This window comes from Notechis scutatus, chromosome 15 (assembly GCF_049901735.1).
Source record: "Notechis scutatus isolate UNSWTSFEM ecotype Mainland chromosome 15, rNotScu1.2, whole genome shotgun sequence".
In the NCBI taxonomy this organism is placed as follows: Eukaryota; Metazoa; Chordata; class Lepidosauria; order Squamata; family Elapidae; genus Notechis; species Notechis scutatus.
In genome coordinates, this window is record NC_142023.1 from 9380934 (window position 1) to 9408913 (window position 27980).

The 27980-nt window shown below is 46.9% G+C and overlaps 1 protein-coding gene across 5 annotated transcripts in view; it reads right to left on the minus strand.

The window, feature by feature from the left end:
• Nucleotides 1-27980, minus strand: part of PNPLA7 (patatin like domain 7, lysophospholipase) — a 56976-nt gene that overhangs the window by 26065 nt on the left and 2931 nt on the right. For 2 of the 5 annotated variants that reach the window (XM_087944095.1, XM_087944096.1), the window contains exons 2-20: nucleotides 27497-27571; nucleotides 26207-26294; nucleotides 25524-25606; nucleotides 23048-23136; nucleotides 22067-22207; nucleotides 21748-21907; nucleotides 20868-20948; nucleotides 17970-18098; nucleotides 17320-17400; nucleotides 16343-16487; nucleotides 15510-15593; nucleotides 14913-14998; nucleotides 12740-12898; nucleotides 11687-11764; nucleotides 11313-11518; nucleotides 9834-9965; nucleotides 8597-8720; nucleotides 3730-3843; nucleotides 1883-1943 (exon numbers count right to left, since the gene is read on the minus strand). In XM_087944095.1, coding sequence (XP_087800221.1) covers nucleotides 1883-1943; nucleotides 3730-3843; nucleotides 8597-8720; nucleotides 9834-9965; nucleotides 11313-11518; nucleotides 11687-11764; nucleotides 12740-12898; nucleotides 14913-14998; nucleotides 15510-15593; nucleotides 16343-16487; nucleotides 17320-17400; nucleotides 17970-18098; nucleotides 20868-20948; nucleotides 21748-21907; nucleotides 22067-22207; nucleotides 23048-23136; nucleotides 25524-25606; nucleotides 26207-26294; nucleotides 27497-27571 — 2116 coding nt within the window. Of the gene's footprint in view, nucleotides 1-1882; nucleotides 1944-3729; nucleotides 3844-8596; nucleotides 8721-9833; nucleotides 9966-11312; nucleotides 11519-11686; nucleotides 11765-12739; nucleotides 12899-14912; nucleotides 14999-15509; nucleotides 15594-16342; nucleotides 16488-17319; nucleotides 17401-17969; nucleotides 18099-20867; nucleotides 20949-21747; nucleotides 21908-22066; nucleotides 22208-23047; nucleotides 23137-24893; nucleotides 25016-25523; nucleotides 25607-26206; nucleotides 26295-27496; nucleotides 27572-27980 lie in introns of those variants that run through there. The other 3 variants (XM_087944098.1, XM_087944097.1, XM_087944099.1) reach the window with 2 other exon arrangements.

Genomic DNA, 27980 nt, shown 5'->3' on the forward strand with positions numbered 1-27980 from the left:
GATGGGTCCAAGAAGTGGGAAATCAGGAGATTCAGGCAGTTTAAATGAGAGTCCAAGATTTATTGCAAGCTTGAGGTCTCTACAAGAATCTGACCAACTAACGGACAAGGGAAGTGAGCGGGAGATAAGAAAGGCATTCAAGGCGGGCTGGACTTAGATCACTTGTGGGCACGCAGGGATTCATGACTGAGGACGCATTTTACCCCTCCCTCAGGCTCATCTCCTACAGGGTTAACAATAGGACATGTTGTTAACACGGCATATATTTTTTTTAGCATTTTAAAAGTTTCCACTGTTGTTTTATTGTCTTAAAAATGTTTTCAAGGTTTTCATTGTAATGTAGGTTTCTGAATTGTGAGCTGCCCAGAGGTGTTTGCTGAGATGGAAATCAAGTCAAATCAAACCGGTCAATCAATCAGTACAAAACAGGCCACCCGATGCTGGACGGTGAGCTTCTTTTCAAGATCCACGAGAGTTACAGCTTCGTCAATCATTCATAACGAGGGAACAGGGAGCCTTTGACTTATGACAGCAACTGGGAGAAGAATTTCTGTGGCTAAGCCGGTTGTTACATGAATCATGCCCAAATTGGTAGCCTTTTTGTGACTCACTGCAGTTCTTGAGTGAATCGAAGAGGGCTGCGGAAGTGGATCTGGCTGGGAAGGTGTCAAAAGGAACCGGGGGCCCTGGGACATTGCACAAACCTTCATAAATACGTGCTGGGCACAAGCGCCTAAATTTTGACCACACGACTGTGGGGATGCAGCGATGGTCATACACAGCTGGTCGTAAGTCAGGGAATACCTGTACTCTATAAGCACCTTATTGTAAAGGTGGGCTCTGAAAGACAGAGGGGCAAAGGGGAAACGTGCAAGCAACCGGCCTCCTCTGAGTGGCACCTAAATTCTGGGCCGTGCTTAAGAATACGGCATTCAGTTTTGGTCGCCACGATGTAAAAAAAAAAGATGTCGAGGCTCTAGAAAAAGTGCAGAGAAGAGCAACCAAGAGGACTAGAAGACTGGAGGATGAAACATATGAAGAACGGTTGCTGGAACTGGGTACGTCCAGTTTAATGAAAAGAAGGACTTGGGGGGTAACATGATAAGAAGTGTCCCAACATCTAAAGGGCTGCCCCAAAGAAGAGGGAGTCAAGCTATTCTCCAAAGCCCCTGAAGGCAGGACAAGAAGCAACGGATGAGAGGTTATCAAGGAGAGATCCAACCTAGAACTAAGGAGGAATTTCCTGACAGTGCAATTAATCAGTGGAACAACTTGCCTCCAGAAGTTGTGAATGCTCCAACACTGGGAGTTTTTAAGAAGAGACCGGATAACCATTTCTCTGGCGTGGTGTAGGGTTTCCTGCTTAAGCAGGGGGTTGGACTAGAAGACCTCCAAGGTCCCTTCCAACTCTGTCATTCTAATTATTCTAATTAAGTTCTCCTGGCAGCCAAAGGAGACAAGAACCTCATTCCCACCCACCCCGCTTCCCATGGGGCTTTTTGAGTGGGATTCATAATCATGGGTGTTTTTAACTATTCTGTCTTTTCCTTTGACTGGCAGGCACCTCGAGCATCCTAAGAATAGAAGCACGGGGTAAAAACGGAACACAGAAGGAAGGAAGGAAGGAAGTGAGGCGCAGCTGAGGTGGGTGAAGAGATGATATGTGGATTGACGAGGTAGGACAAGGAGAAGAGAGGTTTCCCTCAAAAAGCTTTCTCGATATTCCTGAATTTACAATCTGAAGTGGGAGTTTAGCAAAAAGAGAGAGAGAGAGAGAGAGAGAGAGAGAGAGAGAGAGAGAGAGTCCATGCACAAACCCTCCCCTCCATTCCCCCCACACCCCAAGGAGCAAGGGAAAGAGCCGAAGCATTCGGTGTCCTACCCCCTTGCTGTAGATTCCCAAGGATCTTCTCACCCAGCAAATGGATAAGTCGCGTCACGACCTGTAAGGATGGAGGTGGAGGAAAAAAAACACCAGAGAAGCAAATCACAATCATGGATCACAGCCTTAAGAGCCCCGGAAGAAACTTTCCGCTGGAGGGCTGCCAAAATGGAGAGGACCTTTTATGGAAAAAATATCCCATCACTTTTAAAGGTAGAGGTAAACTCATGTTTTGGGGCGAAATTGGACATTTTACTGTATTCTTAAACTAAGAATCAAAAGTTAGCTTTTTTTAGAAGCCTGGGAAAAAAGTCAGAAGTCATTCTTTGTACATATTTGTGCTTTCAACGGAGGAGAATATTTGTGGCTTAGGGAGGAAATGAAGGGACGGAGCTTGGCTGCTTTCTTGCAGAGACGTTTCACCACCCAGCTGGTAACACCATCAGTGCTAGGAGGGGGTGGGGTTGGCTCTGTCTCCCTTCTAGCACTAACGACGCTACCTAGTTTGGGTCATGCAACCAAACTCAGAGACCATCAAGGACCTCTCGTTTTCGTTTTTTTGCTTTCTTTATATTGTTTTCACACTTCTACCCCTGTTCTCTTTCTTCCTCTTCATCGCTCCTTTTGGGGTTGTGAGTTGATGCGGGTTTCTTTGGAAAACGGAATAAATATTATTGGAAAGAAGGAACGCCCAGTGTCTTGAAGTCAGATGTTCGTCAGGACTCTGGCGTGAACTTCTGAAGCCCAGGAAGATCAGGGAAGGAGGAGTGGGGTGGGAAAGAGAGAGAGAGAAAGAGAGGGGGGGGTGCTTTGCAGCCTGTCTTCACGTGACCACGATGGGCTTGAAAACAAACGTGGAGCCCCGGCACGGCAAGCTGCCTTCTGCCACTGGGTGAGTCACTCTGCGGCTGCTATGGCAACCTAGCAGGAACATCAATTTTGGGTTGGAACAATGCGTCTGGCACGCATTCTCCTTTGGAGTTTAAAAGCTGCTCTGCTTTAAGGAAAGGAGGCATGCTGTCGCACCCTCTCTTCTTCCGTGGAAAGAGAGGGGGGGGAGAAAAAAACTTCCATTTCTCGACGCCTAAGATGTCAGTAAACTCGTGTTTTCTTTTTAAAGGAAAGAAGGAAGGGGAAAAGAAAAAAAAAAGCTGCAACGAGACAACCACGCTTTTTCTCCAGCAATTTAGCACTTCTTTCAAATCTTGGCAGCCCATCGGGGAAAGGAAAAGGAGTCCCGGCCACTTGGTGGCACCGGGAGCGATCCGTCTTCGCCGTGCAGAGGATAAATGCGCTTTGTGGTCTAACGGGAGGAAAGGAATTGTGCCTGACATCTGCTTGTGCTGTGGCGGAGTGGTGCGGTGTGCCTAGAGGTGGAGCTCTCGCCTCCTAATCGGGAGGCTGTGAGTTCGATCCTAGGTGGAGGCAGATCTTTCTCTCTCTCTGGGCACGATGAGAATTTATCTGCTGGATAGAACTCTGCACTGGCGACAGGGAAGGGCATCCAGCCAGTAAACACTCAGCTCCATTCAGTGGCCCAGACTCCACCCCGCAAGGGATTATGGAGTCGTTAAATAACAGATAAATAAATAACAGATAATCAGAGTTGGAAGGGACCTATAGTAGTAGTAAGTATAGGTAGTATAATCTCTGCTGGGCTCTTTTGACTGGTGCTGCAATGTGGGCAACCCCAGGTCAGGTCCTCTTTTAAGGGAACACCCAGAAACTTAAAACTGGCCACTTGCTCCACTTGGTCTCCATAGATAACGAAGGGCTGTTTTTTTTGTGTTGTTTTTTTTAGTAATTCTTCACCTGAGTTGAGAGGACAGGCAGATTTTCCTTCCTACCTGGGGGAACTTGCGTTTGATGGAGATCAGCGCTCCCTCTGGAAGTTTGGCCAGCTCCGAATCCCGAACGGCGTGTACGGTAGTCGCCCTGGGTTGGTGAGTTAGTGCTTCAACCTGGCAGGGAGAGACAAAAAAATAAAATTTGTTATTCAAATTGTGTCAGAAACCGTTGGCTCGTTGCCGAGAAGGCCCTGGTTATCGTTCACAAACCACGCTAGAATCTGGATATTCTTCTTCTTCTTCTTTCACAATAGATTTTTATTGATTAGCTCTGCACTTTGATTAGCCATATCCAAGTGCAGAGTTCCAGAAACAAATTATTTACTAAAATTTTATAAAAGCAATTTCAAATGGAATTGGAATAAAAGTACGATTTCAAATGAAATTACAATAAAATACGATTGCAAACAGAATTGGAATAAAATACAGTCTGAAATGACATTGGAATAAAGTACAATAGTTTAAGAGAGGGATAAAATATGAGAAAGTTATATTTCCATTCCTTTCATGCATCCCTTTTGGAAGAGTCTCCAGATGTGTAGCTACTTCAGCTCCCAGAATCCCCCCTGCGCTGCTGAGAATTCTGGGAGTTGGGAAGCCATCTTTCTCCAGGATTCCTCCCAACTCTCATATTCTGTTTTTCAGAATAAAAATGTGCTTTAATTCCCAAATACAATCTGCTAAAAGAGAGAGAGAGAGGGAGAGAGAGCATTCTACCACTTCCCAGACTACAAATGTCCTGTCTTGAATTAGTGAAATTACTGGGTGACGAAGCTCAAAGTGTTTCTTGAATCCTGAAGAAATATTTCTAGTTATTTAGAAATGTCCTTAAGGTTGTTAGGAAAGTGATTTCCGCTAAGTGTGACTAGAGGATTTTCTAGAGATGACATCTATGCCGACCAATCTTGATGCTTTATCAAGGAACCTAACTTGATATACACAGCAGAGACCCCCAGTTAGTAGTTTTGTTATCCGCTATTCGCAAGAGGCTCTTGAGAACCGAGATGAGAACAAACAAGCAACAGAACAACTTGCAGAATGGTCAGAACAGCGAACAAGGTAGGACAAGAAACAACGGATGGAAACTAACCCAGGAGAGGAGCAAGCTGGAACTAAGGAGGAATTTCCGAACAGGGAGGACAATCAAGTAGTGGAACAGAAGTTGCTTTCGGAAGTTGTGGGGGCTCCATCACTGGAGGTTTTAAAGAAGAGACTTGTCTCAAATGGGACAGGGTCTCTTGCTTGAGCAAAGGGTTGGTCTGGAAGACCTCTGAGGTCCCTTCCAGTTCTATTCTGATCTGATCGAACTTCTTCAGCCTGCAGGGGAGCCTGACAGTTTCTGGCAAGGGCAGAACAAATAGAGAAGGGAATATTTGTAGCTCCAGGTCGAATTGTGAGGTCCCTGAGCTCTTAGCAAGCACAGAACGACCCCCCTTCCCAAATGCAGGAAAGTACAACAGCAGCTGAGCCGCGATTTGTCACCTTCTGCCCAGTGGGGGAGGCTGACATTTCTTGGGCTTTGAACTCTGGCTTCCTGCTGCTTTGCATCCACAATAAACCCCAGCTAAGCAGGAGAAGAAAGATCCAAGTCAGACGAGGCTTAGCAACCAGTGGAATCATAGACAGGCTCACAGGGCTGGAAGGGACCCTGGAGGTCTTCTAGTCCAACCCCCTGCTCAGCCTGGAAACCCTACATCACTTCCGACAAATGGTTGTCCAATCTTTTCTTAAAAACCTCCAGTGTTGGAGCATTCCCATCTTCTGGTGGCAAGTTGTTCCACTGATTAATTGTTCCCATAGTCAGGAAATTTCTCCTTCGTTCTAAGTTGCTTCTCTCCTTGATTAGTTTCCATCTGTTGCTTCTTGTCCTTCCCTCAAGTTCTTTGGAGAATAGGCTGACCCCCCTCTTCTTTGGGACAGCCCCTCAAATATTAGAAGACTATCGTGTCATCCCCAATTTTTCTTTTCATTAAACTAGACATACTCCGTTCCTGCAACCGCTCTTTATATATTTTAGCTTTTGGTTCCCTAATCATGTTTATTACTCTTCTCTGTACACTTTCTAGAGTCTCAACAACTTTTTTAATATCGTGATGACCAAAACTGGAGGTTATTTTTTGTTTGGCAAGTGAAGGAGAATGGCACCTGTTATTTTAGCTGATTGCTTTTCGCACTGAAGGCACAATGGAGCCCCACAACGGTAGCCAAACAGGTATCTCCATCCAAACTCTCTGGAAATGGAGGGGGATGCACGCTTTAGAATGGGATTGGAGGAGGAGGAGAAAGAAGAACAGCCAAGAAGAACGAAACCCTGGAGATTCTGCAAAAACAGAATGTCTCCTTCGAAAAACCCACTTAGGGCCACTCCCGCCTGCCAAGGATCTTGGTCCTGCTGAAGGAAAGCCAACATTTAGTGCTGCACCGTTGAGGCCGCCAAGACACTTCGCGTTTGAGCAAAGAATCGGAGGGCTCTCTCTCTTGATGAGTAGACAAAAAAAGTCTGTTCACCATGCCAGAAAGAGGAGACGGACGGCACTGAAACGTGTCTCCAAAAGGGCCTGTTTGTCTCTGGGACGCTGCAAAGGAGAAGGAGAACCTCAATGTGCAGCTAGAAAGGGTGAACTTCTCCATAAGGGCTAAAAGAATGGCTTTGCCTTCTTCTGTCCTTTTTTTATTTCCCCATAAGGAATAATGTAGTGAGTCGTAAGGCAGCCGACACTAGTTCTAGCTTGACATAAAATCTTGGGAGTACCAAACTCAAAGCAGCCAAGGGCCAAGGTACCACGACAGACTGGGATGGTATAAGGTCTACTGCCTTGAGCAAGGGTTGGACTAGAAGACCTCCACACCTTGCCAGCCCGATGCTTCTCCGTCCTATGAAATCTCCCTCTGTTTTGGAAGAAATTGTTCAGGATTCAAAGCCCGGTTCCACAGCAGAAGAAAATATCCGAAAAGAGCCCCGAGAGAGAGAGGGGGGGAGGTTTCTCCAGGAAGATCGATCACATCAAAGCCTTCTGCCTTTAAAGAGGAAGCTAATTGGCCCTCCTCTGTTCAAGGCAGGGATCTTCTTCGGATTTCAACGCAGCGTTTAATCAACCGCTCCGTGGGAAATTGCTCCTTGCCTCTCAGACAAAATTAGGGATTAATCGCGCCATTATTATTTTTTTCCCCCATGTCAAGATAACAATCCTTGTTCACTCCCAAGAAGGAGGGCGCTTAAACCCCTTACACGCCCTTGCAGGCATTGATGCTTTTTGCAAAAGGTTGGGAAATCTCCGTCGAGGGAAAGGCAGGTTGATTAAGCAACGCAGGAGCACATTTTAATTAGCCGAGATCGATTGTTATTGACGGCCGGATTTTTTGTGGCGGAAGGTTTGGGCACTTATTCAAGATTAGATTCTCTGGAGTCCTTATGGTGCAACAGGCTGCTTATGGACATCAAGCCATAATCGCCCAGCCTTTGAAAGCTGAGGCTCGTGGTTCAAAAAAACCAAAAAAAATAAGCTTCGTTGAGAGGCCAGGGCTCAAAGTCAGTACCTATGGCTTTACTTTAACCTTGATTTTATTTTTTATTTTTGTAGCTGGAGCCCAATGTCGCGGCTGTTCACAATGTCAGTGTATCGTCCTTTAATTGAAAGCGAACAACTCCTAGGGTTATGAGCTTTTCCGGTAAAAGCCACCATGGAGGTCACCGGAAGCAATGATCGGGCCGCAGCTGATGCTGCTTCACAATGTCGGCTTATCGGTCCTTTAATCAATCATAATTTGCAACCATAAGAGAGCCACTTTGGCCTAGTGGTTAGGCACCAAGCAGGAGACCATGAGTTCAAGTCCTGAGTTAGCCATGAAGCCCAGCTGGGTGATTTGGGGCCAATCACAAGGAGACTGGGAGTTCTAGTCCCACCTTAGTGGTAAAAACTGGCTGGGTGACTTTCTGCTGATCCCTAGGTCATTATGGGGAGTTCTAGTCCTGCCTTAGGCATGAAAGCTGGGTGACCTTGGGCCAGTCCCTGTTTCTCAGCCCAGCCCACCTCACAGAGTTGTATTTTTTTGGGGGGGGGGGAAACAGGAGGAGGAAGGGGTGTTAGATAATGTTCTCCACCTGGAATTATTTGAGCATTAACAACTGAGCAAGAGGACAAAACCCGTTCCACCAATTTCTTTTCCGTGAAAAACATATTTCCGGATCACCACTTTTACATGCAAATATGACAATAGTTATATATTCATTTTTTACATTCAACTTCCTATCTTATCCAATTTTTATTTAATTCTATTATTACCTTTTCCATTCCAACTTTTACAGAAGAAAAGAACAAACATAACCCGTTTCACATATGCTTCACTTAACGACAGACATCGGGGCTCCATGGTGGCTGTAAGTTGACTTGTGGCCATAATGGAGCCCAAGGGGAGTCCCGTGAACCGGTGTCCATCCGAGGATGGCTCCTCCCAGAGGGAATAAAGAGGAGCGAAAGGGGAGTGGGGTTTGCAGGAGACAATTAGTTCGTTTAATTAGTGTGAAGATCTGTTCCTGACTTCTTGCCAAGTAATTGCTGCTATAGTGTGGTGTTTGGAAGGTACTGGCCTGGCAACTCTCCAAACATGATAAAGGTCTGTGGTTGTGAAATCTCATGGAAGATAGCCAGGACTTTGCTTTATAACCTAAATAAAAGGGGTTTTATCGGGATGATCCTGCGAAGCCTCGGTCAGAACAGCACCTCAAGAGATACAGGTAATCCTCAACTTACGACCACCATTGAGCCCAAAACGTAGGTGGCCAAGTGAGGAATTTGTCAAACGAGTTTCGTCCCAGTTTACAACTTTCCCCGCCAGGTTTGTAAAACAAGCCTCCTCCTCTCCTTACCACGCCAATCAGGTCCCCCCGGCCGTATTCTCCTGTCAGGTGTTTCTTCCCGTCGTCCTGCCTGATGACCGAGCGGAGACGTCCATTCAGGACAATGTAGGTGCAGTCCGAATGATCCCCCTGCCTAGGAAGGAGAACGGGGGTTAGAGGAGAGGAAGGTGGGCTGTGAGAAGGAAGGGGTTGGCAACGGGGAAAGGAAGATGGAACTGCCAGGACAGGAGGTTTCACCAAGTCCCGAGAAAGAAGGAAAGTGTGTGGAAAAAGTGCCCAGGAAAGTGAACCACAAAAGTGCGAAAATGTCCAGTTATGTGTGGGAAAGCGTGGGAAAGCAACCCTCTGAATTTTATTTGCTGTGTGTGCACTGGTCGTCGACTTACAACCGTTGGTTTAGTGACTTTTATAAGTCACTGGGGAAAAAAAATAGCAATAGCCCTTAAGACTTATATCCCGCTTCACGGTGCTCTACAGCCTTCTCTAAGCGGTTTATAGACTCAGCAAATTTGCCCCCGACAATCCAAGTCCTTCTTTCAGCGACCTCAATAGGCAGAAGGCCAAGTCAACCTTGAGCCCAGTGAGGATTGAACTGCCAATGGGACTTTTGACTGGTCCTCGTGCTTATGACCGTTCCAACACTCCCACAGGCCCGGGATAGCCATTCAGCGACCTTCCCAGCTGGCCTCCGGAGAGAAAAGTGGACGGCAGGGTAGAAGCCTTGTGATGTCTCGCTTAAAGACCACGGTGCTTCGCTTCCCGATGTCAACTAAAAAAAAACAAAAAACCTTCCTTGGTCTTTTTAGTGGCCAGCAGAAAGGGAGTGGGGGGGAAAGCAGTGCATTCCTTAAATGCCTCAGATAATCGCCTTGGCAGCCCAAAGCTGTCGGAGCACAAGGATATTACTGGAGAGCATGATTGAGGACTCTTGGCTATGGATGTGTCCCGTTGGAGAATACACATCCAGGGAGTGAGGGGAAGACCAGGGTCAAGGGGGAAATGAATGATGTATTTTAGTGTCAGCTGCACCCAGCTAATACTGACATGGTCACTCCTAATAAATCATTATTTTTTTTAACTCTGAGAGATGCGGCTAGAGCCCTGACACCCGACTTCACCGATGGCATTTGGGTGACGCCGCGCAGCGCCTCATTATGGCTTGTTCATTTGCCAGCCCCTATTGCGGTCGTTAATTCGAGGCCTATCCCTTCTCCTTTGGCCCTGGGGCCAATTCCCGAGCTCCTACCTGTAAACAGCGCGCCCAGCTTCTACCTCCATCCAGTCCAGGGCGAAGTCGATTTGCCTCACAAAGGACGACATGCGCTTCACCACCATGTGAGCCACTCCCAGGACCACTGTGGGCTGCTCACGCATGATCCTGGAAGGAGACACACACACACACACACCCCGTAAGGGAAGGTTCACTATGGGGGTGGGTGGGGGGGTTGAACCCCCCCAAAAGGGCTGGTTGGGTGCTAAGCGGTTAAGAATATGGTCCCCTGCAAGGCCTCCCACGCCCCTATGATATTGGTAGTCCTCGGCTTACAGCTATGGGTTTAGTTACCATTCAAAGCAACAGTGGCACTAAAAAAAGGACCCTTGCAATCCTTCCTTGCACTTATGACCACCACAGCATCCCTGCAGATATGTGATCAAAATTCGGACACTTACTTAGCAACCGGCATGTATGTAATGTGTGTGTCTCCGTGTCTGTCTTTCTGTCTATCCTCCATCCATGTATCTATCTATATCTTGTATCTATCATTTACTATCTCTTTTTTCTCATTCTCTTTCTCATCTATCATCTCTCTAGCATATATCTATGATCTGTCTGTCTGTCTGTCTGGGGAAAGTTGGTGTTTTTATTTCTCTTTCTTGTGAGTTTTCAGCCTTTTTTTCAATTTCACGGAGTATTGTACTTTGGTTTCATTCTCTCATATATGTGAGAATCTGCGACAATTGAGCCAGGACTAACAACCATCATTGCCTCCTGCCCAGGCACTGGTATGCGCCAACCAAACCAGTTGAGCAGGGATGCCCCAGCCTTTGCCAGCGGCCTGCCTCTACCACCGCAGGATGAAGTATGGAACAGCTGCCAGATAATTACACACTTTGGCTTGACACCCAGCTGTGATGTGTTAAATACAGGGTCCCTGCCTTCTAGCTAAGGGCAGGGTAGGAGGGCTCTTGGATCCAGCTTTAATTAAACTATCATTGGGATGCGTGGAGAAGAAAGGAAGGCGGGGTAAAGAAGTCAACTCAGGACTTTGCTTGGTCCTTACTTAACAGGGGAGAGAGAGAGAGAGAGAGAGAGAGGGAGAAAGGGAGGGAGGGGGAGAGAGACAGAAAGAGAGAGATGATGGATGGATGGATGGATGGATGGACGGACGGACGGATAGGTAGGTAGATAGGTAGGTAGATAGGCAGGCAGGCAGATTCTCACATATATGAGAGAATGAAACCAAAGTACAACACTCCATGAAATTGAAAAAAGGCTGAAAACTCACGAGAAAGAGAAAGAGCTTTGCTGGATGAGGAACTCTGGGAGTTGAAGTCCACAAGTCTTAAAGTTGCCAAGGTTGGAGATCCTTGGACTAGAAGATGATCTACAAGGTCCCTTCCAACTTTGTTAATCTAATCTAATCTAATCTAATCTAATCTAATCTAACCTAATCTAATCTAATCAGGATGGCCTGTAGAAGGAAGAAGGAAAGAAGGGACTCACTCATAAAACTGGGACTTGGAGATCGCCAAGAATGTGCAATCGCGATTGGCCTTAATGGTGAAGATCAGCGGCTCTCCCGTGAGGACGGCGAGCTGCCCCACCAGCTCGCCTGGGTGGGTGACAAACAGGCAGGTCTCTTCCTCCGAATCGATCTTCCGCTGGTAGACATGCAGGACCCCCGAGATCACGAACCGGATGCTGACATCCTACGAGAGAGCAAGTCGAACACAGCCATCGTACGCAAGGAAGGCCGAACCTTCCCGTTCGTGGCATGGAAGGATGTGTACGTTTCCCAGTTCCGTGCGTCCAAACAAGCTTAAGTTTTATAAGCTCTCATTAGTACTCCCACGTCACCTGTGTGTTCGGCTGCTCACCTGGTCACCTTGCCGTGACACCATCGTCCCTGCAGTGACCTGATGGAGGGTCACTTTCCCGTTTAAGAGAGAGAGATCCTAAGCGAGCAGACAAGAAAAAAAAATAGAATGAGAAAAATGCTTGCCTCCTTTGTTAGCGCTGCAAATGAAAATAAGATTTCAGGACGTCCATGCAGAAGTCCCGAAGTTCTCCCTAACTGCCAATGTGCATGCCAATGTGGAGTGAGATCACTGCACAGAGGTGACCAAATGGGGGCAAAAAAATCAAGGAATTGAGTTTTAGAAATGAAGATTTGCTACTTGGAAAGCAGGAGAAACTGAAGAAGTCACTTAAAAAAAACAACCAAAATTCTACAGCCGAAGGGATAACCCATCCACCAGATTCATCCACAAGTCCTTCTTACTAACCTCGAAGGATTCATAGATGCACCTTCAGAGATTGTGCTCAACATTAACCTTCCTGGCATGCTTTACAAAGAGGCCATTGGCACATTTGAATGGGTGTGTGTGTGGTGGTGGGGGGTCTAATTCACCGCTTCTCAAACTTGGCCATTTTAGGATACTGGCTGAGGAATTCTGGGGGGTTGAAGTCCACCTATCCTAAAATGGCCAAGGTTGAGAAACACGAGTTGAATCTTCATCAGGTCCTGGTTTGCCCCATCATGGCTAATCAACTCCATCCCAAAAGCTGATTAAAAGCAAAAGCCTTTAAAAAGTTGGCCAGGAAGATTTTCCCACCCTACTTCGATGTTCTACTTTGTACATTAAAACTCCTAAAATAAAAATAAAAAAACAGTTGAAATGGGGAAGCCCGACCGTTTTTCTACTTCCCCTTGAAGTTCCCTCATGCCCATTTCTGTTTCAGAGCTGAAGGGTCAAGAGGATGTGTAGCCCAGGGGAAGGGAGATTGCTTTAAACTTTTTTTTTAAAAAAAAATGACTTCTAAAGCATGCAAGGTTTCTTAAGCTAGACAGTGGGGATTTGGCACTGCCAATGGTGCTCCCAAAGGGGGGATTCCCACCCCAAATTCTCCCCTCTGCTAAGACCCCTCACATCCAGCTTCATCAAGGTCAGCAGGTCTTTCTTGGCTGCTTCTAAGATGGTGTTGACCGGCTTGGTGGCGCCGAATTCCTGGACAGGCGTGTCGTCCTGTGTGTAATGGAAGATGGCCGAGGGCATCTCGGTCACCGTCACGGTTTTCTTCGAGGTGGGCTAGGGGGAGCAGAGGGTGGGGGGTGGAGGAAAGACAAGGGGTCACTTTTCACACGGCAGATTAAGAACATAAGTGCAAATCATCAGCTTACATTGAGGTATCTTTATTCCCTGACAAGTCTTTCGGCTTGCTAGAATAGAATAGGATGGGATAGAATTAGAACTAGAGTAGAATCATGAAATAAAGAATAGAACAGAATAAGGAAATAAAGAATAGAATAGAATACAGTAGAGTAGAGTAGGAATAGGAATAGGAAAGAAATTGAAATAGAATAGAATAGAATAGAATAGAATAGAATAGAATAGAATAGAATAGAGAATAAAATTGAAGAATAGAAGAAATTGGAATAGAAAAGAAATTGGAATAGAATAGAATAGAATAGAATAGAATAGAATAGAATAGAATAGAATAGAATAGAATCAGGAAAGTATAGAATAGAATAGAATAGAATAGAATAGAATCAGAATCAGAATCAGAATAGAATAGAATAGAATAGAATAGAATAAGGAAAGAATAGAGTAGAGTAGAGTAGAGTAGGAGTAGAGTAGAGTAGAGTAGAAGAGAGAATTCTGTACACTGCACCACTCGACTTCAGTCACTAAACGAATGGTTGTTATTCAGGACTAGCCGTATCCTCTCTCTAAGCATCTAACCAGCACAAAGACTCCTCGTTTCTACTCTGAGTCCAGCCAGCAACTAGGTCAGACATCAAGAAAATGTTCAACCCTTCTTGCCTTCGGCCTCAGCCAAGAGAGAAGGAAATGAAACTTGCTTTAAGCGTCAGTAAATCAGGAGTGGAAGCAAGCCAATTAAATATGTTAAGAGTCGAGACAGTCAACAGCCCTGCAGGGAGACAGATATTCCTTTCGGTGAGGCCAAACACCGCCGAGGTCACAAGGTTTTAGTTTTTTCCCCACCACGGGCGTCAGCATCACACAGCACACAGCAAAAAGGATTGTTCAAAAAAGAAAAGAAAAATGTGGTTAATGTGGTTACCTAACCTGACATCTCCAAATGGGGTAAATTAAAAAACGCCCCCATGCGTGGAAGGGAGAGAGGAAAAACAGCTCAGCCCAGAGCCCAGTGGTGCAGCCGAAAAATGGCAGGAAAATAATAGGAGAAGGAAAGGAGGCTTCCAAGGTTGGGATGCTACTGTACCGTGGAACGCTTGCGGGGGAAAAGTCGGCCATGCGGCATTTGCCCAGATCAAATCAACAACCGACCAACCAACGAGCCAGTGTGACATTTCAGGCTTTTAAAAGCCACGTTTGTGCTCAATTGGAGGGATGGAAGAGAATATTTGGAGCTCGGGGTTGAACTGTGGGGTCCTTGGTGCTCTCCGAGCTGGGTTGGTTTCTTGCGGAATGTTTCGTGACCCAACTAGGGAACATCATCAGTGCTAGAAGGGAATGGAGGGAGGAGGAGGAGGAGGAGGAAGAAGAGGGTGGGGTCCTTGTGCTCTCTGAGCTTGGTTGTTTTCCTGCAGACCTTTCATTACTCAACTAGGGAATGTCATCCGTGCTGGGAGGGAATAGGGTTTGTGGACAGGAGGAGGAGGAGGAGGAGGAGGAGGAGGGGAGGGGAGGAGTTTTGAGGAGGTTGGAGGAGGAGACGGAGGACCCAAGAGGAGGAGGAGGAGGAGGAGGAGGAGGAGGAGGAGGAAGAAGACTGTGGGGCCCTTGGTGCTCTCTGATCTTGGTAGTTTTCTTGGAGACATTTCATGACCCAACTAGGTAACATCATCAGTGCTAAAAGCAAGTGGGGTTTGCATGTACTGTATATAAACAGAGAGCAGGAGGAGGAAGAGTGGGGGAGGAGGGGAGGAGGAGGAGGAGGAGGGCTGTGGGGTCCTTGGTGCTCTCTGAGCTGGGTTGGTTTTCTCGCAGACGTCTCATGACCCAACTAGGTAGCATCATCAGTGCAAGGACCCGCAAAGTTCAACCCTGAGCTACGAACATTCTCTTCTACAGGTAGTTAAACGCAGAAGGAACCAGGGAGGCTCCGAAGTGGTACCTTATACGCGGTTGTGTCAGAGGAAGAAGTCTCGATTTCAATCCGGTGTCTGTCGCTGAGACCTTCCAAGTCTGGCTTAGCTCCACCTGAGTTACGTACGGATGAAGGACAGAGAAGGGCTTACTTCGCACTCTACTCTTCAGCCTTTCCATCCACCCTCTTTTAACAAAATAATAATAATTTAGGAAGAGCATTTAAAGGCAGTTCTCGATGTATAGCCATTCATTGAGGGAGCATTTGAAGGTACACTGAAAAAAGCCACTTTATGACCGTTTTCCACAGGGCCATTGCAGCCTCCCTGCGGTCACGGGATCAAAATTCAGAGGCTTGACAACTGGCATGTACTTATGATGGTTGCAGTGTCAATAGGCAGGGGAATCATGTGATCCTTCTGCCAAGCCAAGTCAACGGGGAAGCCAGATTCACCTAACAACCGTGTTACTAAAGGAACAACCACAGTGGTTCACATAACAACGGTGGCAAGAGAAGGCCGTAAAACAGGGCAGAACTCACTTCACCACCAGCAAATTTTGGGGGCTCGGTAAGCCGAGAACTCCCTGCGCAGCTCAAGGTACCTCCCGGTCCTCTCTCACTCACCTGCAGCATCGGTGTATCCAAAAGGGGTGTTCAAGGAGACGCTTCTCCGGAGCAGCGGCTCTAGGCCAGGAGGTTTCCCAGAATCTACAATTGGGAAGGTCTCCGTTGAGTTTCCCAGCGAAGGAATCGGCTGGCCAAGGTCCCTCACCCGCTTGTAAGACATTGCTCGGGAGGGCCAAGGCATATTGGGGTGGGGGAGAGAGAGGGAGGGAGGGAGGCAGGGAGGAAAGAAAGAAAAAGAAGGAAGGAAGGAAGGAAGGATGGCAGGAAGCAAGGGGGAAGGGAGGGTGTGAGGGTGAGAGAAAGAAAGAAAGAAAGAAAGAAAGAAAGAAAGAAAGAAAGAAAGAAAGAAAGAAAGAAAGAAAGAAAGAAAGAAAGAAAGAAAGAAAGAAGAAAGAGAAGAAAGGAAGGAAGGAAGGAAGGAAGGAAGGAAGGAAGGGGGAAGGAAGGGTGTGAGGGTGAGAGAAAGAAAGAAAGAGGAAGAGAGAAAGAAAGAATGAAAGAGGAAGAGAAGAAAGAAAGAGAAGAAGAGAGAGAGAGAGAGAGAGAGAGAGAGAGAGGAGGGAGGGGAGGGAAGGAGGGGAGGGAAGGAAGGAAGGAAGGAAGGAAGGAAGGAAGGAAGGAAGGAAGGAAGGAAGGAAGGGAAGGAGCCCTCATGGCAAGTAGCCACAGATCCATTCATCTCTGCCAAAACTCTTTCTGTCCCCAGCCATGAACTTCACCCAGTCCGAAGACTCTGCCCAGGTGGGTTGGCCTCCCTCCTTGTGCCAAACAGGAACCTCCTGGCAGGTGTGGCCTCTCCAGAGTGGCCCCGTGGGAGGGCAAAGCATCACCTGTGGTCTCCAGGGAGGCGTGTCTCTCCAGCCGCTCGGCCCGCTCCTCCTCCGACAGGTTGGACAGCTGCCGTCTCACCACCCGGCCGGCGTTGCCCCCGGAGGTGACGCTGGCAATTGAGACCAGCGGGATGGCCTGGCTCTCCTGGGAGGGCGGAAGAGGCACGGCAAGGATTTGGGTCAGGGAGCCAGAGAGCCCAAAGCTGCTCTCAGCGCCCCACAACTAGCCGAACTTCTAATCTAACCCCCCAAGGTGTGTTCAGACCTGAGCCAACATACACTAAGACAAGAGCAGGAATCTTCCTTCCTTCCTTTCTTCTTCTCTTTCTTTCTCTCTTCCTTCCTTCCTTCCTTCTTTCCTCCTCCTTTCTTTCCTTCCTTTTCTTTCTCTTCCTTCTTTCTTTCCCTCCTTTCTCTTCCTTCCTTTCTTACTCTTCCTTCTTTCATTTCCTTCCTCTCTTCCTTCCACTTCCTTCCTTTTCTTTTCCTTCCTTCCTTCCTTCTTTCCTTCCTTTCTCTTCCTTCCTTCCTTTTCTTTCCTTCCTTCCTTTCCATCTACCTATATCTAACATCCATCCTATCTATCTATCTATCTATCTATCTATCTATCTATCTATCTATCTATCTATCTATCTATCTATCTATCTATCCAATGTATCTATCGTCATCCCGCTCCCATTCCCTCCAACTATTCTACCTAATCTAACTATCCACCCAACGTATCTATCTATTCATCGTTCATCCATCGCTTCTCTCTCTTTCTCTCTCTCTCTCTTCCCCTCCCTCCCACATTAAATTTACTGGCCACAGAGACCTACCTGGAAGGGCCTTAGAAGCCATCAAACTCAGGCCATCCATTTCCTCAGCCCTTTTAGGCCAGCATCCCCTTGGGGAGCGGGCAGGATGGGCTAGAAGACCTCCGAGGTCCCTTCCAGCCCTGTGATTCCAGGTGCCCCAAAGGCAGCAGTTTCACTTACGGAACTGAAGAGTTCGGTGGTCAGTCCCAGGTAGTTGTGCAAAGCCAGGAAAGTGACCCTCTGCAGCCTCACCATGATGATCTAGAGAGGGAGGGGGGGGAGGGAGGGAGAGGGAGGGAGGGACGGTTTTAGTTTCATCGCTCTTGTTTCTTTTGGGAGAAGCACTGTATGAGTTCAGGGCTGTGTGACTGAAGCACCACTCAGAAGCAACATTTTGTTCTTGGTGGGGGCCCCGTGGAGGTTTGTCTGTGTCCTTGGGGGGGGTCACCTGTGTAGTGCAAATGGTGTGTGTGGAGCCTTCTACAAACACACTCCTTTCCGCAGTTCCAAGAAGGCTCCACACTCATTTCTACTGTTCAGGACCCTCAGGACACAGATAAACCTCCAGGTGGCCTCAAGGACCCTCTAAAAGGATGCAAATGACTAGTTTTCTGCAAGGAAGGTAAATCCTGCCATCGCCCACCATCCAGTCAAGAGTTGAAGAAGCTTCTCGGATGAGAAGCGAAACGTCTTCAAAGAAAGAACAGGAAGTCCTCTTGGAAAAACAAAAACAAAGCACCTTTGGGAACAATCCTGACCCGATGGACGACTGAGAATCTCCCTAGACTCTGGCACAAACATGCTCCAGAGGAGAATCAGCCCAGCCTCACCTGCACGACTCTGACGAGAGTCTCGGGGTATTTCTGGAAGATGTCCTGAAATGCGTTGGCTGGGAGGCGCAGAATGGTTGACTGCATCGCGGCCCGAGCAGAAACGGTTTTGTACGGAGCAGGATGACCCTGGGGGGGGTGGAGGGGGAGAAGAGGCTCGGCTGTCAGGATTCCGGCAGTCACCCCAATGAAATCATGAATCTTGAGCCAAACTTCCAAAACTTCATCATTCATTGCCACCCTTGACCCTGGTTTCCCCCCCCCCTTGCATCCCCTGGGTGTATCCATAATTCCTATTCTCCAATGGGACACGTCCATAGCCCAGAGTCATCAATCAGGCTCTCCAGTTAAAATTGCGCGGCACAAACTTCAGTCGCCTAGTTGCTATCTCTGAAAAACGATGAAAAATTGTCAACGTTTTGATGGACGAACCCAACCCAAAGCAAGCGCGGTTGAGACGTTCCAATCCCTGAACGCATGACGTTATTGAGGACATGCTTTCAGCACTGATGAGGACAAAGTCCAGATCTAGCTAATTCCCGCGCAAACCGACGTAATTGAAATATAGGATTCTCCCTCCTCCTCTTAGAGCAGGTCACATTGCCAAGGGGAGTCTCTTTATATTTGTTATGAGAAAAACCCATTGGCTTTGGCAAACATCTGCCAAAGTGTCCTTGGCTCTCACGGCTTGTCTTCCGGATGCCTGGAGCTCACCTTCCCTCCCTCCTCCTTCGTTGGCGAGCTGAGAAGCGACAATGGTTGCAACAGCAAAAGCGCGGTTCTAATGTTACGGGAGTACTACTCATTCGACAACTGGCTTGCTTAACTACAAGCAATGGGGACGCCGGATTCAATTAAGAGCTGTGTTTCTAACTTTAAAACTTCAGTGATTCATTTAACAATAGTGGCAAGAAAAGGTCATTAAAGGGCGTGTGACTAACTGGACTTGTTTAACCATGGAAATGTCAATCTTGGATTACGGTTGTAGGTCAAGGAGTGCCTTACAGCCACCGCTCAAATTCCAGGCACCTGGCTTTCCGGCCAAAAGACAGATTTATTTCTACAACCCGCTCAAATGAATAGGTTTTCTGCCAATGGGAGAAGAGAGATGACCAGAGACGGAAGGAATTCATGGGAAAATCCCCCAATGCAGGCGGGTAATTTGGGAAATTTTAAAAGCACAGGCTGAAGCTTTGGGTCTCAGGGGGGAAACGGGAGAGGAAAACATAATGAGACCATTGTCACTGCTTGCGGAGAAAGTTTGCCTGTGTTATTTATGGCAGAGATTTTTCCATAATTGAACACTGAAGGTGACCAAGAAGTGTTTTTTAATCCTGCAGAGAGAAGGCTATTGTCTTTATCCTTGAGCTGTCATCTCTCCTGCCCAGGAGAAATGATTCCTTATTGTATTATGGCTGGGCTGATGCATCGTGCTAATCACAGCTTATGGGATCAAATGTATTCAATTTATTACAATGGGCTGGCTTTCCTCATTAGGCAAAGCTCTAAACATGATGGACAGGCTACAATAGTTTGCACGGCGTGTCCAAAATAGAACAAACCACACAATAGCTGGCTTGGTATAGTGGTTAAAGCCCCAGGCTAGAAAAGGGGATGACGGTTAGTTCCAGTCCTGCCTTAGCCATTGAAGTGGGTGACTTTGGGGCCAATCACCAGGAGACTGGGAGTTCTAGTTCTGCCTTAGGCATAAAAGTCGGCTGGGTGACTTTGGGCCAATCACCAGGAGATGGGGAGTTCTAGTTCTGCCTTAGGCGTGAAAGGCTGGGTGACATTGGGCCAAGATAAAAATTACGCTTGCAGATCGCTCCCTGGATTGGAACATTTAAGCTCCACCACCGCAGATTTTGCATGGTTGAGTTGTGACTATTTTCTGTTCTTTCCTTTTGCACATCCCAGTCCAAAAAAGTTGCTCCCCCCCCCTCCCGTATATTTGTTCTTCCCAGCCTGGGGGAAAAAAAAAAACACAAATCACCCACTGTTTTCTGGGCAGCCTAATTGCTCGATCCCCAACCGGCTGATCCATTCTTAATTACAGGAGATAAAAAGATAATTGAGGAAGCGTTGGCTGGACATGAGCTGGCAAAGTCTCGAACACAAGTCCTGGCAGGGAAAGAAAAGAGCTCTGGTGGGTGGGATTTTTCTTGAAGATTCTGGAAGGCTTTTGGATTCAGACCCGCTGGGTTGCTGGAGTAATCAGGTTTTGGGAACATTTCCCGATGGAGAGAGCTAAAAATGGCCGTATGTGAACAGCCAGGAGAAGTGTACGGTGAAGAATAAAGTTATACTTTAACGTATTCCTTGACTTACGCCCTCAATTGAACCCGAAATTTCTGTTGCTAAGCAAGACAGTTGTTGAGCGAGCGCTGCCCTGTTTTACCGAAGCGAGACTTGAACTCAGGATCAATAGCCCTCGAAGGGAGCTTTCCGTTGACTTTGCGTCAGGAAGCGGAAGGCGATTGCTGCGATTTGAATGCGACGTTGCCAGCGCCTGGTTGAATCACGTCCCGCGGGACGCCGCAATGGTCGTTAAGTGTGAAAAAAAATGGTCACCAATCCCCCTTTTTTTCTCCCGATGCCATCGTGACTTTGAACAGGCTGCTAAACAAACTGTTGTAAGTCAAGGACAATCTGACGTGACCCTTCCTTCTCCTCCAGAATCCAGGCGACGGGGGGGGGGGGGGGGTGGGGGGGGGGGGGGGGGGGGGGGTTTTTTTTTTTGGCGGGGGAGCGGGGCACAGCCGGGGGGGCCCCTCCCCTTCCATTGGACACTTTTTTGGACGACCCCTTCCCCGTCAATCCTTCCGGAAGCCCTGCCCACTTATTCAAACCAGAGGGATGGAGCGCCACTTGGAAAGCCAAATGGGCTGCGGGCCTCACCGTGATGACGTCCAGAATGCTGAGAAGGCTGTGTACGCTGTCCCCGGCCAAAACTTCCTTCACCACCATCTCTGTGCCATCCTGGGGAAAAGTTGAACGAAGAAAAGTGTCACGGTAATGAATATTTAACAGCTGGCCAGCTGCTGTAAGAAGAGGCGGGACCCAACGGGCGTAACAACTGGTTCATGTGCATGTAGTCTACTGGCTCCGGCAAGCATTTACCTTCTCCAGCTGACGAGCGGCACTTTAGCTGTGCCGCGGAAAGCAGCTCAGGAGGAAAACACAGCCACTAAAGGGCAGCCTAGTGTCCAGGCAGACCAAAACCTCATCCCAGCGAACCAGTTCAGTGTCAGCTGCTCTTCGGAGCTACCAGTTCTATAGAACAGGACCGAACCGGTAGGCTCCCACCCCTGGCTGTAAGGCTGCTGTAAATGCTGAGGCAATGAGCTATGAGGTTGAGTCAGCAAGGATATTGCCACTTTAAGACTGAGGTGGGGCCCACAGAGTTGTGGCCTCTTTAAGAAGCTGTCTATATATAGGCGGCCATGAGAGGGCGTTTTTCTCTTCTCCTTGTGTTCTGTCTCCATTGCGGTTCTCCGTGCAGAGTAAAGAAGATTGATTGCCTGCCAGGTATTTGCCTACCACGTCTATGTATGTATATAAGCTGCCTTGTATATAAGCCACTGTGTCCTGCATTTTGCTCCTGGGTTGCCTCACAATAGTAGTCAGGCTGCAAACACTCTGACAAAAACAGGTCTGCAAGGAAACAACTGAGCTCAGAGAGCACCAGGGGCCCCTCCATTTCAACCCTGAGCTCCCGACCTTCCCTTCTAAGCGCCTGTTCTTCTTAATCTCCCCAAAGAACAATTATTATCCTTACGCTATCCTGGATGCAGACTTCCAACTTCCCGTCCTGCACGACGTAGATGCTGTTGTCCAGCTGCCCCGGCCGGAAGATATATTCCCCTTCGTGAAGCTGCACGAAAACCATGTGCTTGCACAGCTCCAGGAAAAGGGGCTTCTCGAAGTGACCGAGGACCCTGGGGGGAAACAGATGACGGGTCAGCCTGGGAAGCCATTTTCCTTTTGGAGCTTCGAGGCCGCCACATTTGCAAAACCAGGTGGAGCCCGAAACAAGAGGCTGAACCGTGACTTCGATTCCACCGTGTTGGGCAAACTCGCCGAGTCGACAAACCTACCGGACGTTTTTAAGCATGTAAAGGACTTCGGAAGGCAGGTGGGAGCTCTTGACGTCAAATTCGGTTAAATCAGCCTCCAGCAGGGAGGGAGGCGGGTCCTTGGGCTGCAGGATGGGAGATTCCTTCTTGAAGCGCAGAATCCTGCAAGGAAAACCAAAGAAACCCCCTTTGTTGCCTCCAGGAAGGATCCAGTCAGGTGTCAACACAATCTCCTTTGGCAACCTTCCGACAAGCAAAGTCAACGGGGAAGCCAGATTCACTTAACAACAGTGGCAAGAAAAGCCGTCAAACAGGGACCAACTTCCCTTAACCCATGTCTTACTCAACAACATACATTTGGGACTCTGTGGTTGTAAGTTGAGGATCTGTTTATTGACTCGTATGATGATTTCCTAAGGCAAATCTCTGGTGCCAATTGCTTCTTCCCTGGGTTGAGTGCCCCTCGCCAAGGAAATAGGAATCAATGTTTACCTATAGGAAGGATTTGGGGCAAAGCGAATAGCCCTCACATTTCAGTCCCTTGAGTCATCACATAACCATGGTTAACTTCATTGTGGTTTAGTCTAGTATTATGATGGAATAGAGTCAAGGTTCCCAGCAGGGAGAGAGAAGTGGGGGTATTCTTTTCTGGAAAGCAAGCAACGATTGAGATATTTTGATCAAGAAGACCTCCAAGGTCCCTTCCAACTCTCTCTACCCTGTTTCCTTGAAAATAAGACCTAGCATGATTTTTCCAGGATGCTCATAATATAAGCCCTACCCTGAAAATAAGCCCCAGTTAAGACTGTCAGCCAGGCGGATGCATTTGGAACCGTATTTCCCTGAAAATAAGCCCTAACTGGAAAATAATGCGTCTTTTGGAGCAAAAATTAATATAAGACCCAGTCTTATTTTGGGGGGAAACATGGTAAAGTCTCTACTTTATGGAGGAAATGATGCTACAATTTATCCAAAATGCCAAAATTGTCCTGTGAGCCTTACCTCTTTGCCAAGGACAAAACCTTGGCCCTTTTTCGCATGCGCTGACGGGGCACTGGGTTGCCGACCAGAGTGTTTGGCAGAGTTGTCACCTGCAAGGAAGACAAAGCATTCAGGGGAAAATGTGCCAGGCCTGAGGTTTGCCCAGGGAGTGACAACCATGCAACAAGGAACAAGGAACCTCAACTGCCCTAACAAAAGATGCCGCACACAATCGCAGGGAATGAAACGGACATGAAAGCTGAAATTCCAAAGGCCGCTTGTTTTTGAGAAGCGCGGCCATCGCTTGCAAACCTCTTGCTGAGCTTTCAAATTGGTCTGCAAAGGGAGCAGATCCCTGAGCAACCATTCAAGTAATTTTCAACTTATGACCACTCACTTAATGACCAAGGTGTTCATTTAACCACTGCTGGGAAAAAATTGTTTGTAAAATCAGGTCACTCATGTGACGCATCTGATTTTACAGTCACAAATCCATCCAAGGACCACCTGTTAAACCTTCTTTCTTTCTTCTTTTCCTTCTTTTCCTTTCTCTTTCTTTCTTCTTTCTCTCTCTCCCTTCCTTCCTTCTTCCTTTCTCTGTCTCTCCCTTTCTTTCTTTTTTCTTTCTTTCTTTTTCTTTCTTTCTCTTTCTCTCTCTCTTCCTTCTTCCTTTCTCTGTCTCTCTCTTTCTTTTTTCTTTTTCTTTCTTTTTTCTTTCTCTCTTCCTTCCTTCCTTCTTCCTTTCTCTGTCTCCCTCTCTGCGTCTCTTTCCCTTTCTTTTTTCTTTGCTTTCTTTCTATCTTTCTATCTTTCTTTCTTTCTCTTTTTCATTCTTTTTCTTTTTTATCTGCCAAGTTTTGCACCGATTTCCCAAGTTCCCTTTTAAGGGGGGATAGAAAAAGACAAAGAGGAAGAGGAAGAAAATAATTGAAGAAAGGAAGAGCTTCTATATTGGCTAAGACGTCGATGGATATTGGCTAACGAATTAAGGGTATAGCCACGCCACACGAATTCAATAATTGGATTACATTTCTTTATTGCAGCATAATATCATCCTTAGTCCACACGAACCAATTAAAGGAGAGGGAGTTAATTAATCAGTTAATTAAAGCGAGGGAGGTTTAGGAGCTTCTGAAGAAACCTTCCCTTGGGCTAGTTCCTTCCTTCCTTCCTTCCTTTCTCTCTCTCTTTCTTTCTCTCTGTCTCCCTTTTCTTCCTCTCTTTCTCATCTTTCTCATCTCTCTTTCTTTCTTTCTTTCTTTCTTTCTTTCTTTCTTTCTTTCTTTCTTTCTTTCTTTCTTTTTTCTTTCTTTCTTTCTTTCTTTCTTTCTTTCTTTCTTTCTTTCTTTCTTTCTTTCTTTCTTTCTTCTTTCTTTCTTTCTTTCTTTCTTTCTTTCTTTTTTCTTTTGCTTTGGAAAACAACTTGACCTCCTCCTCCTCCTCTGTGGCAGCCCTTCAAATATTGGAACACTGCTATCCTGTCTCCCCTGGACCTTCTCTTCTCTAGACTGGCCATGCCCAGTTCCGGCAACCGTTCCTCGCATGTTTTAACCTCCAGTCCCCTAATCCTCTTTGTTACTCTTCTCTGCCCTTTTTCTAGAGCCTCCACAGCTTTTCCCAAAAGAGCTGAAATCCTGAACGGGCCGAAAACCTGATTGTTGTCTTTTTCCCTTTGGAAGGATTTTGAGAAAAACACCCTCTAGGCCCATCCGTTCTTTGCAAAGCTATTAATAGACCCGGCAGAGAGTAGAAAGGATGATTAGTCACCGAGAGCACGCCTACGCCCCCATTTCCTCACATGTTACCTCCAGGATAAACTAAATCCAGGAGAAAGGCTGAACTCCAGCCAAGGTAAGGGTTTGGCTACCATTAGTTGAACGAGTCATCCCGGCCCTTGTGCGCTCAATGCTGCACCAGTTCTGACAGGTCACAGGGCTTACTGACATGGCTCATCCCATCACCAAGCCCAGAAGACGAGGGTATAAAAGGACAGGAAACTCTACTCCCTTCCAGCACTGATGTCGTTACCTAGTTTGATAATGAGACGTCTGCAAGAAAACAACCCAGCTCAAAAGAACACCAGGGACCACATAGTCCTAATCCTCCTTCTCCTCCTCCTCCTCACACCCCACTCCCTTCTGGCACTGATGATGCCACCTAGTAAGGCAAGAAAACCACCGAGCTCAGAGAACAGTTTACATTTGCACCCCACAGATTAAGTCTGAGTTCTACATATTCTCTTGTCTCTGAAGCCCAGGAGAGTTTAGAGCAGGGGTGTCCAACCTTGGCAACTTTAAGACTTGTGGACTTCAACTCTCAGAATTCCTCAGCCAGCTTTGCTGGCTGAGGAATTCTGGGAGTTGAAGTCCACAAGTCTTAAAGTTGCCAAGGTTGGACACCCCTGGTTTAGAGCAATCACGGATCCAACCACTGATGATCATGTCTGAACTCAGACCGAGCTCATCGCTGGCCTTCACTCGGCTCCGGGACCCCTTACCTTCCGCATGATCTTACGGCCGTAGAACATCACTTTGTCTCTCTTGCGAAACCTGTACTGGGGCACGTGTGCCTGAGATTGTTCTGAAAAGCAAAGGAAGATTCATCATCTTGAGGTCCCCTTTCCCGAAGTCTACAAACAGCCTAAATTTGCAATAGTATCAAAGGTACCGGGAGAGAAGCGTAGGTTAATTTATTTTACCTAGGCTTCTCATTTAGGTCAATTTTATTTGTTTGTTTGTATCTTGCCTTTATTATTTTTCACAAATGATTTAAGGTGGCAAGCATATACAACACACTTCCCTCCTTCTATTTTCCCCGCGGCCACTTTGTCAGGGGTCACCCAGCTGTCTTTCATGCCTAAGGCAGGACTAGAACTCCCCGTCTCCTTGCGATTGGCCCAAAGTCACCCAGCTGTCTTTCATGCCTAAGGCGGGACTAGAACTCACCATCTCCTACTTTCTACCCTGGCATCTTAACCACTAAACCAAACTGGCTCTCGATTCTTGGAGACCCATTTCTGATGCGTTATTATGACCCATTTATTATTTCCAACAGGCTGAGAAATCTCATGCGACCGTCTCTTAAACCTCCCAGCTGCTCCACCGTGCAGGAAGAAAAAAGCCCTTCCGTTCACCTCCGTGATCCAGACACGGCGGGTTGGTGCTAAGCGATCAGACTTACTCGATTCCTTCACCTTCTTGTACACAAAATACACAACGATCCCAATCAGAGACAAGGCCACCGCTGCGCCAATGGCCATCCCGGTTAACTGCGGGCAGAAGTGAGACAGAAAACGTTCATCTTCAACCACAGGGGAACATGGAGGTCTTTGCCGCTCTTACAGATTAACAGAGTTGGAAGGGACCTTGTAGGTCATCTAGTCCAACCTCCCGCCCAAGCAGGAGACCCTACACCATTTCTGACAGATGGCAGTCCAGGATCTTCTTGGAAGCTTCCAGGGATGAAAGCTCTCCCAGCTTGGTTGTTTTCTCCCGGACATTTCATGGCCCAACAAGGCCACATCATCAGTGCTAGAAGGGAGTGGGGTTTGCTCTATTTATATACCATCCCTTTTAGCACTGATGACGTTTCCTAGTTGGGTCATGAAACGTCTGCAAGAAAACAACCAAGTTTAGAGAGAACCAAGGACCCCACAATTCAACCTGAGCTGCTAATATTCTCTTCTTATCAAACCCAAACATGCCCAAAGACTTGTTTCTGGCAATAAATGCATTAAGTTGTGATCATGGGATGCTGCCATTGGCTGCAAATGTGGACTGGCAACTATAATGTGATCGTGTGGTCATGGGGGAGGGGCCACTGGAACTTTGAATCCAGATCCTAATAATAGTTCTGGGGAGGTCTGCTAATTGACTGGTCGTAAATTGAGAACTACCTGTGTTGGGTTAGTTTAATAAGCTCCTAATCTGGAGCAACCAAGAATCCATGCTATCTTTATTACTTCCAATCAGAACAAAAAATCCTTATAAATTCATCCCTACCCAAGTGCCCAGCTTAGAGGTTCTTCTCTCCTCTTATGCTGTTTTGGAGGCCACGATAGCCTCTTGATATGTATTGAGTCAAATAGATTTAAACTGAAATATTCACAATGCCTAATCGCTCTTCACATTCATGCATTCGTAAATCACATTTATAGGTGATCTTATGCTGTTTTGGAGGCCACGATATTCTTTTACAGATGGGGCCAAATCTTAGTGACTTGGTGACTAGTCAGGACTCACCAGAATGGGCAGATTCCTGGGCCACATTAATAAACTGCAATTTTCAGGTCTAATTAGGACATGACTAACCAAACATCATCACTTTAACATTTATAACAGCCATGATAATCTTCTAATTTTGGTTAGAAGGGAAGGAAACACGGACAGGGAAGTTGGGTGTGATATAAAACCAGGTGGGAGAGGCATGTGAAATGAAAACACTTCTTTCTAAACGTTCCCAAAACGTTACCATAGTTGTCTGAATCCTCTCTTCTACAAATTGGAGGACTCGGGTTCGTAGGTCGGCACTTGTTAAGAAGCTGTCCTAAAGGATAAAAACACCAAAGGTATAAACTAGGTTGGAGGGGAACCAACATTTCCTCCCCAGAGGCTTTAGAAAAGACTTAGCACGTTTGAAAACTGACTTAAGCTCAAAAATGAAGACAAATGAACGATTCTTCTAAAGCGCATTTCCGAGAGCCGTTTTTCCAGTCAATTATTTTAATCTCTGCTTCAAACTCTCTGCTGGGGGTTTCATCTTCACACCAAAATAAGAAAATCTCCTAAACTTCCAAAAGAGCAGTTTCTCTTTATAAATCATCAGGGTTTTATTTCTTTTTATTTTTGTTTATTTCCTCCAAGTGGAATTTGGACCGTTTCAGATAAATTGTACCTGGGTGACAATGGATCTGTGCCAAGACAGAAGCAAGAGGGGAAACCAGTCTTCACACACC